This window comes from Anas platyrhynchos, chromosome 6 (assembly GCF_047663525.1).
Source record: "Anas platyrhynchos isolate ZD024472 breed Pekin duck chromosome 6, IASCAAS_PekinDuck_T2T, whole genome shotgun sequence".
In the NCBI taxonomy this organism is placed as follows: domain Eukaryota; kingdom Metazoa; phylum Chordata; class Aves; order Anseriformes; family Anatidae; genus Anas; species Anas platyrhynchos.
Window position 1 is genome coordinate 2,146,759 of NC_092592.1, and position 17,018 is coordinate 2,163,776.

Below are 17,018 nucleotides of genomic sequence, written 5' to 3' on the forward strand. Positions count from 1 at the left end.
GCAGTAGGCTGTGAGAGTCCTGCTGGATTGCACTGCGAGGTGAGGAAGTCTGGCAGAAGCCCCTTGGAGTGGCCTAAGCCAGGTGCCCCTGACACCCTAGAAGCCTCGAACACCCTGCTGGTGATGCAGGGCTCTCTGTCAGCTGCCCCATAGCTCCTGCTGCATGGAGGTGCCCCTTGGCAGGGCCCTGTTGGTGGCAGGGTGCTGCAGGGCAGCGCTGAGCACAGCCGCATGGGATGGGGTCTGTGAGCACAGGCGGGGGAAAGAAGAGTTTGGCCAAGATCAGCAGGAACAGAGTGGCCAAGAATCCTCTAGGTACAGCATGTTGTGTGACTGGGATACTGGAATACCCCAGCGTGTGGATATTCACCTGTCTGTGGGGTGTTTTCCTGGGCTTCAGGCTGCTCTCCAGCAGGATGCAGCTCTCTCGTGGCATCCTTGTGGCATCCAGGCGTCCCAAGGAGAAGACACCTCCTTGCTAAGGCCATGTCCGTGCTGCTGGATGTCTGTCTGTGAGCAGCTGGAGTGAGGCCTCGGCAGCCCTGGCTAGGGGGGAAGAGCTGAGATCCTGCTCAGGCCCCCAGGGCCAAGGTAAGGATTCTGTCCAGCCTCACTCGGACTGGGGCTTCTCTGCTCTCAGCTGTCTCCGTTTTTTTCTCAGCGTAACACGAGTATGATCAGTGTCCTAAGCATTACAGGGGTAATTGTTAAGAAAATACAGCAAATAAAATCTCTCTTGCTCTACAGTGTGGTCGGATGAGTTGTTTGCAAAAAGACTGCATGGCTCATTGATCTGACAAGTGGACTGCACTTGAGTTTCCCCCATGGTCCTGCTTCCCTCCTGCTGCACAGCAGGAAGGACTCCTCTGGAGCCCACAGCAGCCCCTGCTCCCAGTGTCACACGCAGCCAGCACCACCCAGAGCTCAAGCAAGAGAGCTGCAGAAAGGTTCTCATGCAAAGAAAGAGGCTTATCTGCGGGCTTTCCAGGAGATGAAATAGGTTTTCCTCATTGAAGTCTGTTCTATTTTTTTTTCTCCTCTTCAAAGATACCTGTGTCCAAAGTCAGCAAATGCCCAACAGCAGCTCTGTGAGCGAGTTCCTCCTGCTGGCATTCGCAGACACGCGCGAGCTGCGGCTCCTGCACTTCGTGCTCTTCCTGGGCATCTCCCTGGCTGCCCTCCTGGGCAACGGCCTGATCCTCACCGCCGTAGCCTGCGACCACCGCCTCCACACCCCCATGTACTTCTTCCTCCTCAACCTCGCCCTTCTCGACCTGGGCTGCATCTCCACCACTCTGCCCAAAGGCATGGCCAATGCCCTCTGGGACACCAGGGCCATCTCTTATCACGGGTGTGCTGCACAGGTCTTCTTTTTTGTCTTCTTGGTTGGAGCAGAGTATTCCCTTCTCACCGTCATGGCCTACGACCGCTACGTTGCCATCTGCAAGCCCCTGCACTACGGGAGCCTCCTGGGCAGCAGAGCTTGTGCCCAGATGGCAGCAGCTGCCTGGGGCAGTGGCTTTCTCAGTGCTGTCCTGCACACAGCCAATACATTTTCCCTGTCCCTCTGCCTTGGAAATGCAGTGGCCCAGTTCTTCTGTGAGATCCCCCAGATCCTCAAGCTCTCCTGCTCAGATGCCTACCTCAGGGAAGTTGCTGTACTCTTATTTACTCTTTCTTTAATCTTTGCTTGTTTTGTTTTCATTATGTTGTCCTATATACGGATTTTCAGGGCTGTGCTGAGGATTCCCTCTGAGAAGGACCAGCACAAAGCCTTTTCCACGTGCCTCCCTCATCTGGTTGTGGTCTCTCTGACTGTCAGCACTGGCATGTTTGCCTACCTGAAGCCCCCCTCCATCTCCTCTCCATCCCTGGACCTGTTGGTGGCCGCTCTATTCTCGGTGGTGGCTCCAGCAGTGAACCCCTTCATCTACAGCATGAGGAACAAGGACCTCAAGAATGCCTTGTGGAAACTGATGACTTGATTTGCTTCGGAAGCAATAATTTCACAGTCTGTTTCTGCAGATTACTCAGAATATCACTTACACAGAACAACCTATATTCCCTTTTTTGTTGTTTTTGTGTGTGTGAGTGTGTATTTTTAGTACTGGTATTACTTAGTTTTGTGTTTTGTCTTGTTTTGTTTTGTTTTGTTTTTTTCAGGTTAGGTTGCCCAATAAAATGTCATTTTTGTCCCACTCCCAATTCTGTACGTGTGTTTAGTGTATGTACTGAGTCTCTGTCCATGTGGAATTATGGTCTCTGTGAACTTTTAACGAAATAAAACAGCCTACACTGCCTTCTTTGTCTGATGTCCTTCCTCTGAGACCTGGTCTGGCTCTGCTGGGGCAGTGCCCATTTGCAGAGGAAAAGAGTCCCATTCCAGCAGCACAGCCAGGGAGCACCAGCGCTTGGGGCATGCCAAGCTGCTCTCTTGCCTCTGCCGCCCTCTCCTGCTGGTGGGGCCAGGCCCGGCTGCTCCTGGAGCTTGGTGCCAGTGCTGTTGTGGGGCTGTGCTGGGACTGCTGGCAGGTTAATGTTTCTTGCAGAGGGAATTAGCATCTGCCAGCAGAGTCCAGGGTATTGGCCGGAGCAGCATGAGCCCATAAAACAGGTGGAGCCCGCAGAGCATGAGCCTGTCCAAGGTGAATTTACCAGAGCTCAAGTGCTCAAGCTGCTGCCAACAGGCAGAGGAGAGCTCTGCAGCCCCAGGACACGCAGTAGCCCCAGCAAAGGAGGCTGGTGACTGATTCCTTGCAGCCTTGGGCAATGACAGTGACCCCATGAGCTGGGTCTGCCTCCCAGCCTGCCCAGCATGGCCCTGCAGAGTGTCCCCGTGCCCTGGGCACCACAGCCCCCTTGCTCTGCAGAGCAGCACCGCCAGCTCGGGCTGGGGCAGGGGCTGGGAGGGCGCTTCCCAGAGTGTCTTCTAGGCCAGCTTCAGGCACACAACATCTGCATGTCAGAGTGATCTTTGCTGTGTGCAAGGAGCTGAGAGACCAACAACAGTCATGGGGCTGGAACATTGCCTGCAAGGTCCCACCTGCCCTAGCACCTCCCAGAACTGGCACGGAACTGGTTCACATGCATCAGAGAGTCTGGGAGCCCAGCAGCAGTGCCATGGGCTTGAAGGATCACAATCAGATCACTTCTACCTGGGCAGGTCCTAGGCCAAAAAGGGGGTGTTTTGTAGGTATGATATTAGGAGGCGGTGGTGCCTCAGAAATTCTAAGTCCAGCAGGAAGTGAATGGCTGTTAAATGGCCTTTGAGGTGGCTTCTTGGAGAAATAGCTGGCAGCTCATCCCTTGACTCCTGGCTGGGATCTATGCCATTAGGCTCATATCTGCAAAAGTACCTGAAAGGCAAGCAGAAAGCACTTGCTGTGCCTGTAGTTTGTGAGATCCGCTCTTTCCGAGTACCTGGTAGGCCCCATAAAGGAAGAGGTCTTGGATAGGGCTTGTCATGTCAGAGGTGTCAGCTTTTGCCTGAAGTCATCCTTCAGGACTGCTTTCAGTTTTCAACACAGAGGGGGCCACTGCCTCCAAGATGCCTGGGGTAAACTGAACCATGCACGAGGGCCTGGAAAAAGTTACCCTGGCTGCATAGGAGCCATTCTATATCCAAAAGCTGGAGGCAGGAAACAAATTTTTGGCGTGGTACGGAGCTGCAGGGCACATTGTGCAGGGTGTTCCTGCAGCCTTTATGTTCTTTTCCATCCTGGATTCGGTGCTGCGTCTGTCTTAAGAAAGGAGTAGCCAACAGAGGTAAGACAGACACTGTGAGATCATGAAAGCCATCAGAAAACTACCCCTAAGAAGATGACTGATATGGGGAGGTCAGAAGAAGCCTGGCCAGGAGAAATGTGAGATTTGGGAGAGAGAAGAGGCCAGCAGGAATCAATGATTTCTGGGAGGCTAGAAGGTTCAGGCAATGTTGATTCTGCTGTAGCACTGACTTAAAAGAGTCATGTAAAGACCTTGCCCTATTTTAACCAGCAACATTAATCCTTAAACCTAAATGCTACTGTACACACTGTCAGGAATCCACTACTCTAATGCCTGACCTCAACGCATCCCTTGAAGCCAAAATTCATCACATAGCCCCTTCCCCTTGTTTTTACTCTCTTAATCACTCTGATCCCTGACCTTAACACTAGCATTAAAATGCTCTTTTTAACCCTAGGAAACTGCCTGAGAGACCTAAACAAAACCCTAAACCACAAAGCTTGTCCATACCCTAAACACAGACCTGATACCCACATAAGAATACCAAAACATTCCCATTCAAACTTTGCTTAATCTTTAACCCAGTAAGGTGGGCCCTAGTCCCTAATCATATACATGAACACCTAACATCCAAAACCCCTGTTCCTGTGCATTAACCTCCTCACCTTCAGACCCTCTACTAAGCCTTAACTTTAGGCCCGTCATCCCTTGGGACAGGGCAGGAACCATGAGGTTGCTCTGCAGTCATGGCACTCAAAGCTGAATGTGAGGGGCCATGGATCTCATCAGATTGTGGGCCACAAGGAGGAGACAGGGGAGAATGCTCTGATGAGCTCAGCTCTGCCTCAGGAAGTCCTGCACCAGCAGGAGCAATGTGACTGTGGCAGTGACTGTAAGGTCACTTCTGTCCCTGCAGAAGATAGGGCAGCAGCAGGAACATGTCACAGAAAGGGACTGAGAGGTCACTTCTGTCTGTAGGTGGCAGGTCACCCTTGACTTAGAGCTGGGATCGGTACTTTTCGGCTGACATCTGCCAGTGGCCCTGGTAGGCCAGCAAAAGGCACCTGGCTGGCATGCTGACTGTGGGATCCCCTCTGCCTCCATACCCAGGAGGACCCATGCAGAAAGAAGGCCCACATATGGGTTGTCCTGTCCCTTCTGCTTGAGTCCATGACTGGACAGCAGCAGGCCCATGGCTTGGAAGATGCTGGTGCGGTGACTTCTGTCTGGTTGGCTGACAGGCCGCAAGGAGCCTGATGGATTGGGATGCCTACTTTAGGAGGGGGTTCCACCCTGATGGAGCTTTCTTTTGTAGTAGAAAAGAGTAGGAGAGAAAAAACTGCCACAAAGTGCACTTTGGAATGTTGGTGCTGGCCACGAGGAGGAAGAACTGTCCCTCAGAGTGTTGTGCTGCGTTGCCAGAGGTCACCCAAAGAGCGTCTGTGATCAGACCATGGCTTTGTGTGAGAAGGAGCAGCTGGGGAGGGTTGATGAGACACTGGTGAAATGATGGAAATGCTGGGATGAGAGCAAGGTGGTGAACAGAGACGGGTGTCTACAGTCCTCAAAGAAATAGGTGAAAGTCATCAAAGTCAACAAAGTGCTCTGCCGGGCACTGCCCAGCCCAGCCCGGCCCCTGCCCACCTCTCCCCACCACCCTGCCCTCTCTCCAGCCCAGCCCAGCCCAGCAGCCCAGGCTGGGCTGGCCCCAGGGCAATGCCCTCCACAGGCTGCTGCAGGGCTCTGGGCACGGCCACCCCAGCCCCAGCCCCTCGCAAGGCACCGCAACTGCTGGGACAAAGTGTGGTGGTTTTACTCAGGTGGGCAGCCGAGCTCCACCACAACCGCTCTCTCACTCCCCCTCTCCTCAAAGAGGAAGGGGGAGAAAATACAACACAGAGAACTCGAGGTTTGAGATGAGAAAGGTTTAATTAAATGGAAAGGGAATGGGGAGGAAAAAAAAAAGAAACAAAAGAAACAATCAGTCCGCGCGGGAGCACGGAGAGAGGGAAAAAAAAATTATTCTCTACTTCCCATCAACGAGCGGTGTTCAGCCACGTCCTGGGAAGCAGGGCCTGAGGGTCCGAGCCACGGCTGCGCTCGCGTCAGGCAGCACCCTGGGGTGTCACCAAGTGACGTCACAATGGGTGCCCACCCAGCCCAGGCGCGTGTCACAGTGGCACCCATTGTGACGTCACTTGGTGACACCCCAGGGCTCCGCCTTATAAGAGCGCAGCCGTGGCTCGGACCCTCAGTGTCGGTGCACGGCAGTGACGGACAGGGCAGGAGCACAGGGCCTGCGAGGAGTCCCCGAGCATAGCCCACGTCCCACAATGCCACAACCGCCCGCCCAGAGGAGCCGCCGGTTTCTCCTTGCGAGCTCTCCCACTCCAGAGGCTGCTTCTGAAGGGGATGAGGAGGGAGGCATGCCCCCCAGGCAGCCCAGGCTGGCCTGGCAGGAGACCTGGTCTTCTAGGGGCAGCAACCGGCCAGCAGAGGACAGCTTGCTGGCAGTGGAAAGAACCCCAGTCGAGGCCTTTTTGCCGGAAGAGGACAGCAGCCCGGCAGAGGACATTGCTCAGGCAGCGGGCAGCCGCCCGGTAGAGGAGAGCCAGGACGACGTACAGTGGCTGGATCCCAGTGAGTCAGGGTCTTCGGGATGGGGTGGGGAGGGTTGGGGACACAGAGACCCCTGCCTGACTCCAGGACTCCTTCCCTGGGTAAAGCGGCGCTTGGGCTGACGGGGCCGAGCTTCCTCCGCAGCACCACAGAATCCCAGGACGCTTTGGGCTGGGGGAACCTCGGCGATCACGATGCTTCCCCCCAGCCCAGGCTGCCCAAAGCCCACCCAGCCTGGCCGTGGGCAGTGCCAGGGATTGGGCACCGCAGCCTGCGCCAAGGCCTCACTGCCCTGGGCGTGAAGGAGAGAAATCCCTGCCTGTCCAAAAGAAACCTGCCCTCTTTGAGGTTAAAGGTGTCACCCCTTGTCCTGTCGCTGCAGTCCATGATGAAGATCCCCCCCCAGCTTTCCTGGAGGCCCCTTTGGGCATGGGGAGGCCGCAGCGAGGTCCCCCCGCAGCCTTCTCCAGGCTCCACAAGCCCAGCTCCCTCAGCCTCTCTTCCCAGCGGAGCTGCTGCAGCCTCTGGGCATCCCCGCGGCCTCCCCACGTCCTTCTGGGGCTGGGGCCCTTCCTCTCCTCACCCCTGCATTCAGCCCCTCTCTGCAGCACTCTTTGCTTTCCTCCTTTCCAGATAAGGCATGGAAACTGTGCAGAGACAAGGCCGTGGAATTCATCAGGGCGTATGTCAGAGGCACAGAAAAGGTAATGGCAGCCGCTTGCATCACAGCTGTGCTCCTGGCGCTGCCCTCCAGGGGTCCCACACAGCCCCAGACCCCTCAAGGCTTTGGTCCTGCTGGCCGTGGGTGTCCCCCTAATGCTCTGTTGGTGTCTTTGTGGCTGCCAGGACGACGAGGAGCAGAAGATGCTGTTCCTCAGCAAAATCTGCGATCTGTGCAGATGTGTCACCGAGAAGGGTGCGCCGCTGAACTTGCATGGCTTCTGCAGCAAACATAAGCTGGTGGAGAACATCATGGTGAGAGGATGCGCAGCGGGTTGGGGAAGGGGCAAGGCCCCCCGGCACCAGCCCCCTGGGAGGCGAGGGCTGGGGCAGCGCTGGCTCTGCTGCTGCTGGGTGCCGGCGGCTCCAAGGTCTCATCCTGCTTGTGCTCTGCAGGCGCTGCTGGAAAAGGAGCCCGTGGACAGCTTGCGCACAGCATTCCGGCAGAAGGCCATGGAGACTGTCGCCCTCCTCAGGTGCGTGCCCAGCCCCTGGTGGCAATGTCCTGGTGGCCCTGAAGCTGGCAGGGAGGCTGCCCGTCCCTCCCGGGGATGCCTGGCCAAGGTCCGTGTCCTCCTTCATAAGCCTCAAGGCACTGCGTCCAACAGGCTCCTCTCTCTCTCTCCTTCAGCAACACCACGCCGACAGCACTGCATGGCAAAAAGGAGAGACTCCTAAACATGTGCTGCAAGAGTGTCTTCTTTCTGCCTCCGGAGTCGGATGTGCCAGAGACAGAAAGAGTGCTCTACACCAAGGTATGTGCTGGGTGAGGTACCGGCACCCCCAGTCCTGCTGAGCTGCTGCCTTGCTTCCCCGTGCTGACACAAGCAGAGACCAGTGCAGGGCCGGGGCCCAGATTTGCTTTCCCAGCCTCGCCCCTTCCCCGACCTGATCTTGTGCTGCAGGAGGTCTGCACGCAGTGGCTTTTTAGCCCCAAAGCCACCCCTGAACTCCTGAGGGGCTCAGAGCCAGCTCCTGGGGGTGAGGAGGGCCAAAGAAATAATTCGATGCTCTTCTGTCCTCCCTGCAGACTATGAAAGCCATGGACACCATGCTGGAGGGCTTTGTACTCAACTGTCCCATCGCCAGTTTCAACATAGAGATGCAGAATATGTTGAAGGTTTGGCATTTGCAAAGAATTTCCAAAGAATCCTCTCAGGTCACATTTGCAGACCGCTGTCAACCCCCAGCAACTTCTCTCCTCGCAGGTGATGCTGGACTTTGCTGTCTCCAAAAACTCAGCTGTGCGTGAGAGAGCTGTGAAGGTGATTGAGAGGCTGATTACTTTCATCCGCTGGTATTTGGTGATCAAGGTAAGGCACAAGGAATTTTCCACCCTTTCCTGCATCCCAGAGCATCCTGCCACTCAGGGGTGCCTGTGAGGCAAGCCTCGATGCACGTGAGTGCCTCAGAACCGTGAATCGAGGGTCTTCGTCCCTCCTTCACCCCTGCTCTTCCCTCCCCAGGCCGTGCTCTCTCAGGGGCTGGCTCTGCCTCCACTAAGCCCTTTGTCTCTCCTCCCTTCCTCAAACAGATCTTAGAGAACTTTGAAAACTATGGCAACGATGAGCCCACTGATTTCATCCTGCGCATCCCCATCCTGGGCAAGCTGCTGGGCCACCTCTTGCTTTTCAGCAGTGGCGATGATTCCATGAGACACTCAGCTTTGGAAAGTCTTCATCGCATGTACACAGTCGTCAGAGAAGGAAGAGGTAAGAAGGTGTGGTGGGCAATGTCCATCTGCACACAGACATCTGCTGGTTTGTCTGCCTGTTCTCCCTGAGTATTGTGAAGGATTGCTTTTGTGCTTGGTGGAGGCTGCCCACGGAATTCTGCCAGGTTCCCTGGCCTCCTCTGCTCCTCACAGCAGCTTCCCGCAGCATTCTGGCTATCGTTTCCCGCAGAAGCTAGACGCTCACCTGCCGTCCAGGAGCAGTTCTCTGCTGCTGTCCTTCCCAACCCTCCCCAGATCACCTACCACGCTGTTTTGTGGTGTCCCCCAGTCTAAGCCATCAATCGATGAGCACTTCCCAAACCGCATCTTCCCCGAGGAGTGAACAGCAGAGCCAGCCGTGCATCACCAGGGATGGTGACGCCCTCCAGAATGCTCCCTGACTGTTTGCTCCCTGCTGTCTTAAAGGCAGGTGTCAGGGGGCTTCCTGCACATCCTGACCCCGAGCAGAAGGGGGTCTGTGACACGCTGCTACCCCCACGGCACCCAACGCCATTGCTTCTCCTCCTTCTGCATCATCCCTGAGGTCCCTCTTGCTCCCAGCACTCCTCACCTTGTGCTTTACATCCCTGCCCACCACTCTACTCGCCGTGGGTCTGAGCCTCCCTCCTCAGCCATTCCTAGTGAAAGTGCTTTTCACCATTTGGCAAGCTTGTTGGCAAAGATGCTCTTCCCTACTGACTCTTCGCTGTTTCCCCCTGTTTAGCATACTCACTGACAGAGGACATGGAAAATTATGCAGAGAGACACAAGAATTTGGAGGACACAGCATACCCGTTTTCTACAACATCAACTCCGTGTGAAATTGCCAAGGTAATGAGCTCTGGCCTTGCTGGGGATCTTGTCCGCAGCATCAGCAGGCATCTCATGTGAGCAAAGGGGTCCAGAACCGGTGGGGCTGGCACGGCCTCACTCGCCCTGCTGAGAGGGTTCCTCTTGTCCCCAGGCTGGGGCTATGCGAAGGCTGCTCCCCTGTGTCCCGGCAGCAGCTCCACCCTCCTGGCCACCAGCAAGCCCTGGTTACCTGCAGGGCCAGCACTCTGGCCCCATATGCCCCATATGCCCCATCCTCACCCCTTCCCCCGAGGGCCCTCTCTCCAGAGCTGCCCTTGCTGCTCAGCTAAGCAGCACCCTTGGGACACTCAGTGAGGCATGTCTTCGCTCCTCCTTCTTCCCACAGGGGTTTGGAGGACATCTCTTCCCTGCTGAGAGGCTGGACATCGTCCTCACAGCCCTTGAAGCTTTACAAGACTCCAGCATCCATGACAAGCAGGGGGCCTGCAGCGTGCTGGACGCAGCCTTGGAGGACCCTTTCTACTGGCTGACAGATGTAAGTGGCCTGTGGCCATGGCCCTGCCCTTGAGCTCTTCCAGGCGTGGTTCCTCTCTCCTTCCCTGCCTCCCTCCCTGCCTCCCTCGCACATCAGGGTCTCTTGGGCTCCAGAAGCCACCTGAAGCCAGCAGAGAGCAATGGAAGGGGCCAAAGTTTGAGTGGCAGCTGTGGCAATGGCTGCTGTCTGCTGGCAACACCATTCCCACTTTGTCCCCCAAGGTGCCAAAGACCATGGAGTGCATCAGGAGAAACCTGGGCAGCATCCACACGGCATCGGCGCGGCAGTGCCTGGACTCCCTGCTTCTCAGGCTGACCTACATGATGTCCAGGGAAGAAGTCGAGAACCTGCTGCAGTTCTCTCCGCCACGTGACAGGTCCTGGCCTTAACATCCTTGAGGGCTTGTTCCGCGTCGGGAGATGCACCTGGAGACTCTCTGCTTGCCACACCAATGGCAAAGAGCAGGACATCCCCAAGGAGCACAGCCCTCCTTCCCACCAATGTGTTCCAGCCCTACTGGGCCAGCCAGGGCTGCAGCAGCCCAGCTGTCCAAGGCAGCCCAGAGTCCCCCTGCCCCCAGGGAACACCAGCTCAGCCCCCTCCTGCCTGCCCAGGCTGGGCCCTCAGTGCTCCCCAAGTCACAGGGGCTGCAGGACAGCCTGGGTCCTCTGGGGCTGGCCCAGTTTGTGGCCCTGCGGCTGAGGCAGCCTCACTGACAGAGTATTCTGGGCTTGCAGCACTGACCTGGCTATGTGGGAGGTGATCCTGGCCATGCCGAAGACCTTGGAGAAGGTTTTAAACATCGTGTTGCTAGGCATCCCGCTGTGCCAGTGGTGCAAGGAAGTCACCGAAGACACGTGCATCCGTCGCTTGGCTGTGAGTTCCCAGATGAAACCTTGCTCCCAGCAGGGCTACGTGTGCCCCTTCAGGCACACAGGCACAGCCCTGTGCCCATCTACCCCCAAACTGCCAGCTCCTGCAGGACGTACGGACACATGGTCCCTGGGGCCGGCAAGCCCCCGTAGCTCCCCGCGCCTGGTGCCTCTTTGGTGCCAGCTGGCGCTGCCCCATCCCTGCCCAAAGGTGGGAGAAGAAGAGGCTGCAGGGAGCCCTGCAGGCCCTGCCAGGCTCTCACTGCTCTTTCTTGCAGCTGCTGGCCCAGAATCACATTTATGAGGAGGACTTTGTTAACCCAGTGCACCTCCAGAGCTACCTGAGGCACCCAAGAGCAATGATGCGCTTTTTGGTTCTGAAAGGGCTCTGCACCGTGTCAGAGAGCCCTGTGAAGGTGAGCGGGCCATCGTCAAGCAAAGCCATGTTGGCAGCCTGGGGCTTTGCTCTTCTGCCCTCCCGTCCCTCCCCGCTGCCAGGAAGCAAGGCAGGAGGCTGGTGCTCAGGAACCAGAGCCCTTTGCCCAGGGTGGTCTCTCACTGCCTCACGGAAGGGAAATGGTGTCTTTCCTACAGGCAAGGGAAATTCAGGTCTTGCTGCCAGACATCCTGGAGGCTCTGCAGGACACCAACACACACGTGGTGCTGAAGGCCCTGCCTGTGCTGAAAAACGTGATGGCTCATGTGGAGAGGAGGGAGGCCAGTGGCCCGGCTCTGCAGCTGGCTGAGAAGCTCCTGCCACTCTTTGACCACGTAAGTGTGCTGCGGGAGCCCGAGCCCTCAGCTGGGCCCCCTGTAACGAGGGCTGCCCTTCAGCCCGGCCCTGTGGGCAGCACTCAGGCAGGGCCTTCCCAGTCTCCTCGTCAGCCCAGGCGCTGGGGAGCTCTGCTTGGGCATGGCTGGTGCGGCTGGTGGCGAAAGTGGGGTGGCTGGCGGGCAGCCTGCGATGGCAACCGATTGCGTTGCCCTTCACGGGCACCAGGCCTTGCAGCTGCCCCTGAGCAGCTCCTCTGGGAAGGATCCAGCGCTGAAGCATCTCACAGTGCTGGGAGCTCCCTTCACATCAGCCACGCTAATGCTGAAATTCCTCCTGTCCTCCTCCCTGCCAGGAGTCCAGCCAGGTGCGGGAGCACTCCATCTGCCTCTTCCAAGCCGTGGTGGAGGCTGTGCTGCGGCAAAGGAAGAAGAAAATGAAGAGCACCGTGCACAGGAGCCTTCTCCCACTCTACTTTCTCATGAGAGACCAGAGTGAGAGCGTAGCAAAGGTACAGATCTCAGAGCTGAGCAGTTATGTGGGCAAGGGTGTGCTGATGCCACAGGGTTGCTCTGGGGGATCTCTGGCCGGCAGCATGAGCTGCCTCCGATGGTGGCTGTCCCGTGGCCTTGCCTTAGCCACTGAACCAGGTGCACGCTGCCCCCCACCACAGCCTCCCATAACGCGCTGGGAAAGGCTCGCAGCCCTGCCAAGAGGAGGGGACAGAGGGTCTCCTTCCCAAGGCTGTGCTGCTACCTCCCAACCTCTGCTGCTCCGCAGGCCTCTGGGGAAGCTCTCGCCGTGGCTGCAAAGTTTCTGCGACGCAAGGAGCTCAAGCGCTTGGCCCAGACAGAACAGACGTGGAGGATCGGGGAGTGCTTGGTAAGGACCCAACTTGGTTTGCCCCAGCTGGGCAAATGCGCCCGGCCAGAGCCCGCTGCCTGCAGCCGCATCCTCGCTCCCTTCCTGCCAGCACAGAGCCCCAGGGGGCTCTTCTGCAGGCCCCTCTGCCCTCCCTGCCCCCAGGATGCTGGAGGAGACCCTGGAGAGGGTGTGCAAGCCCCGTGACCTTGCGTTCTCTCTCTCTCCAGCTGCAGCAGGACAGAGGCAGAGTAGAAGAATACCTGCAGCAGAGCCAGACCTACCTGAAGGCCACTCAGACCCTTTTGCGACTTGAGGCCGTCAGATTCATTGGTGAGCCCAGCCCCTGGGTCCCTCTTGGGGCAGCCTTTGGCAGCCCCAGGCACTGACCTGGCAGTGAGGCACAGCCCTGTTGCCCCCAGAGCCCCCTGACTGGGCCCTTGCTCCAGGGTGCAGGAAGGGGCACAGCTTGGCTGGCCAGGCCAGGGGCTGCGCTGCTGGGAGCGTGCTGGGGAGCGGGGCTCTGATGGGATCTCTGTGTCTAGGTCTTGCTGCGCGCTACTGCGAGGACCAGAGCGAGGAGAAGCTGGAGGAAATCCTCATCGGTGAGTGAGGGCAGTGGGGGGTGTGCTAGGGCTGGGTGGACAGCGGCAAAGGCCCCCGTGCCTTGCCCTGCTCCAGGGAAATGCTTCAGGGCGGAGGAGCAATGCAGCCATAGGAACGAGGGAGAGGAGACGGGGTAGCCTGTGGTGTCAGGGAATGGCCTCCCAGCCTGGAGCTGGGCAGTGCCGCTGAAAGGGTTGAGTGTCCCTGAGGAAGAGTCAGGGGAAAGGGCAGTAAAGCTGACAGAAGGTGGGAGCCTGTTGTAGAGCACGCAACCAGGACGAAGAGGGAGATGAGACGGCCTACAAGCAGCTAGGAGCAGGGTCACGATTGCTAGCCCTTGCTCTCATGGGGAAGCACAATAGCAAGAGGAAAGAGTCCAGGAGATTCCTGGAGTGTGTGAATCCTCCCAAGGGATGGAGGCAGGTGGTGAGGGAACCAGCTTGTGAAGGTGCCCCACTTGACCTGTGGTGCGCAGGTGGGGAAGGACTGGTGGCTGCATTTGGGACATTGCTGAGCAGCAGCTTTCAACGGATTCCTTTGTCCCTCCTGCTCCTCCTGGCCTGGGGAAGAGTTGAGTGGGGCTGGCATGGTCTGCAGGGGATGCCTGGGGATCTGTGCAAGGAGTGGGTTTTCATCTCTGCTCTTCTTTCTTTTGCAGTCCTCCAGCCTTCAGAGAACGACCCGGAACCCATGGTCCGTTCCCTGGCAGTTCAAACCACCCTGATCCTGACTTCAAGTCATAACGCAATGTCAGGACGGAGATTTCCACTGCTGTGCTGCTGCTAGCCCTGCAGCAGTCCTCAAAAGAGCAATATATATTTTAATAGAACTAGGTTGTTGTCTCGTTATTCCAGCAGCTCCTTCACAGTGACTCGGTGCCATGACGCTGAGCTAACTTGGAGGCCACCAAGGACGTCTTTTCCCTGGGCCCGGTGACTGCATGGCGCCTACTCAACCAGTGAAAGAGTCACAGAACCCTTGCGCTTGGAAAAGGGCCTTCAGCTCAAGTCCAAGCGTCAGCTAACACCACCAGGCCCACCACAAAACCACGGCCCTTAGCGCCAAGTCCACGCATTTCTTTAATAGCTCCAGGCCTGGGACTCCAGCAGTGCCCTGGGCAGCCGGTTCCACCCTTTGCATGAAGAAACTCTTCCTGACATCCCATCCTGTGAGTCCACCTGTGGTAGGTGCGCCCAGGTAGAAGAACTGCTCAGCCTCCTGGCAGAGCTTCGGGAGGAGGTGGGCAGGCTGAGGAGCACCAGGGAGTCGGAGAAGGTTGAACTGTACTCTGCCAGCCCTGGGACAGATGCGTCAGGCAGACACAGCAGAGGAAATGGAGGATCCCCTACCCTCTGGCCATCAGGCAGAAGGAGTGCATCTCAGTGAGCAAAGGGCCCAGGAGCAGGGCGAGCTGGCGGAAAAACACTCGTCCCCGCTTCTTGTGGAGAAGAGCCCACTGGCCAGGGAGAGGCTGCAGCACTGCTCAGCTGGCGCAGAAAGCCACCAACAAACCCCAAGGAAAGCAAGAGCCACACCGTAGCCCACGTACCTGTGGGGTGCCACCCAGTCTCAGGAGCAGGATTCCACGGCGCAGCTGGAACAGCACGGCCTGCGGGCACAGATGGGGGCCAGGACAGGTGAGGAGGGCTTCCACTGCGTGCTGCAACCAAGTCTGCCCTCGGGAAGCCCCCCCAGGGAGCGGACGACCCCTCGGAAGGGGGTGGTCTGCCTGCGCAGGACCTCCAGTCGCCCACGGACCAGTGCTGCTGCTTTGGAGGCAGGGGACGGTGACAACTTACCGCTGGGCTGCCCCTGGAGCTCCACTCCAGGACCCAGCTGAGGAGCTGGGGAAGCGCTGCCGAGCGCATCGTCACCTGGAAGCAAGCAGAGAGCAGACACGTTCCCCTTGCCCGCTGTGCCCCCGAGCACCCTGCAGTGACGGAGGGGCCGGGGCACGGGGCGAGATGCCCGAGGCTGCGGCGGGGCTCAGGGACCTCCCGACGGAGGGGAAGGCTGGAGCCGGGGCAGCGCGGCGCATGGCTCGGCTCACAGGGGCCCCGGGGAGGCTCAGCCCAGGCTTCGGCCCCCAGCCCCTCCGGCGACTCGCCCGCATCCGGCCCTGCCGCTGCCTCCGGCGCTGGCGCCCACCTGCTCCCAGCGCTCGCCTTGGCATAGCCCAGGCATCCCGGGCACACAGCACGAGGAGGAGGAGGAGGAGGCGGGTGGGGGCCGCAGCCCCCCACATCCGCCCCATGCTGCCACTGCCGCGTGAGTGCCGCCGTTGGGGCCGGCGCAGAGAGGTGCCCGTGGCCTGGCACAGCGTCACAGCGCGGCGCTGTGACCTCATGGCCGCACCCTGCTGGCACAGGGGCTGCATGCATGGGTTGGGGCTGCGTGGCATCAGCCACAGCCGCAGCTCCACTGGGCCACCCGCCCTCAGTGTGGAAAGTGGCCTCCTCCTCCTCCTCGTTGCCATCAGAGCTGGCCAGCAGCATCCTCAGCATCCTAGAGGCCTTGGGTCTGTATGATTCAAAATAAATACATAAATAAATAAATAGAAAACAAATAAAAACAGAAAAGGAAAAACAGAAAGAGAAAAATGGTGTTGGATCCTAAAAGGCTTCTTTGGTCCCTCAAAGCCTCTGGGCTGCATGGTCCAAAACCTGTTTTATAGTCCAAAGCCTCACTACTTTGAGGACCACCCCTCGTTTAGGATCCAAATGATCTTCATTAGTAGGCCCCCGTGTTTCCTTGTTTGCCTGCCACAGCCTTCTTTTCAGGGTCCAGCACCTCCACTTGGGATCCAAAGTCGTCTGTTGATCTCCTAACCCCTCAGAACTGAGCCCCAGGCTCTACGTTCTAGTGAACAAATCTTGCTTTTCAGGGCCCTGCAACTCCATGCTGATCCAAAGGGGACTTTTTATGGCTTACCTCCTCAGTTTTCAAGCCCAGGCCATCATTTTTAGGGCACAATGCCTTACTTTGGTGTCTCACAGTTTCATTTGAGGCTGCAAAGCTGCCTTTATAGGGTGCAATACCTTAGCTGACAGGAACCCTCTTTCATTTTTAGTTTCAAAATGTTCATTTGAAGAGCCAAGGCCTGAGGCTTTGGGCCCAAAGCCTCCTTTTCGGGTCCAAACACCCATCTGGAGGGAGCAAAGCATCGCTCTTGGATCTACACAGAGGAGGGCAGGCTGTGTCTGACATTTTCAGTCTCACATAGTAGGGCAAAAGCCTCTTCCTTGGGCTCAAAAGCCTTGATTGAAAGGATAACCTCTCCTGGTTTTTTGTTGCTTACACATCAATCTTAGAGACCAGGCTGCCATTTCCAAGGAACAATTCCCTATTTTTAGGATCCACGATTCTATTATAAGATGCAACGCGGCCTTCTTAGATGGCCAGGCCTCCCCCTTAACCTAGCTTCTGGATCCAATGTCAGATTTTTCTTGCTTCCAGCCACACTCTTACGGACCAGGCTGCCCGTTTTAGGGCAACATGCCTGTAATACACAATAAATGTTTGTTCATTGTCTTTTGTATTATAAAAACAAGGAGTTCCGTTTGAGGAGCGGGAGTTGCGAAGGCTCCCTGCTGAAGTAAGGAGCTGTATAATACCTGGCTGGACACTATGAAAATTCTTTTGCTTAATGTAACAAAAAAGAGAACCCCCTCCCCTTCTCTCCTTCTGCATCTCAGTTGCCTCTTTGGTTCAAAGACACTGTTGCAAAGCTCATGTAACCATCTCCTGATAAGTTGCTAACCTAGTGTCTCAACATCCTGC

General features: G+C 57.3%; 2 protein-coding genes across 2 annotated transcripts; both read left to right on the forward strand.

Moving 5' to 3' along the window:
* The first annotated feature begins 714 nt into the window (after positions 1-714).
* On the forward strand, positions 715-2,070 carry LOC140002854 (olfactory receptor 14C36-like). The gene is made up of 2 exons (XM_072040242.1): positions 715-947; positions 1,048-2,070. The coding sequence occupies exon 2, from the start codon at positions 1,071-1,073 to the stop codon at positions 1,983-1,985; it is 915 nt and encodes a 304-aa protein (XP_071896343.1). The 5' UTR covers positions 715-947; positions 1,048-1,070; the 3' UTR covers positions 1,986-2,070.
* Positions 2,071-5,782: 3,712 nt separating this feature from the next.
* LOC140002855 (maestro heat-like repeat-containing protein family member 7) lies at positions 5,783-14,067 on the forward strand. The gene is made up of 19 exons (XM_072040243.1): positions 5,783-6,366; positions 6,979-7,049; positions 7,192-7,320; positions 7,462-7,541; positions 7,697-7,820; positions 8,096-8,185; positions 8,274-8,378; positions 8,600-8,777; positions 9,504-9,610; positions 9,978-10,127; positions 10,349-10,503; positions 10,865-11,003; positions 11,278-11,415; positions 11,594-11,770; positions 12,127-12,282; positions 12,552-12,653; positions 12,863-12,965; positions 13,178-13,237; positions 13,897-14,067. Exons 1-19 carry the CDS (start codon positions 6,060-6,062, stop codon positions 14,022-14,024), a joined length of 2,499 nt encoding a protein of 832 aa, XP_071896344.1. The 5' UTR covers positions 5,783-6,059; the 3' UTR covers positions 14,025-14,067.
* The last annotated feature ends 2,951 nt before the right edge of the window (positions 14,068-17,018 follow it).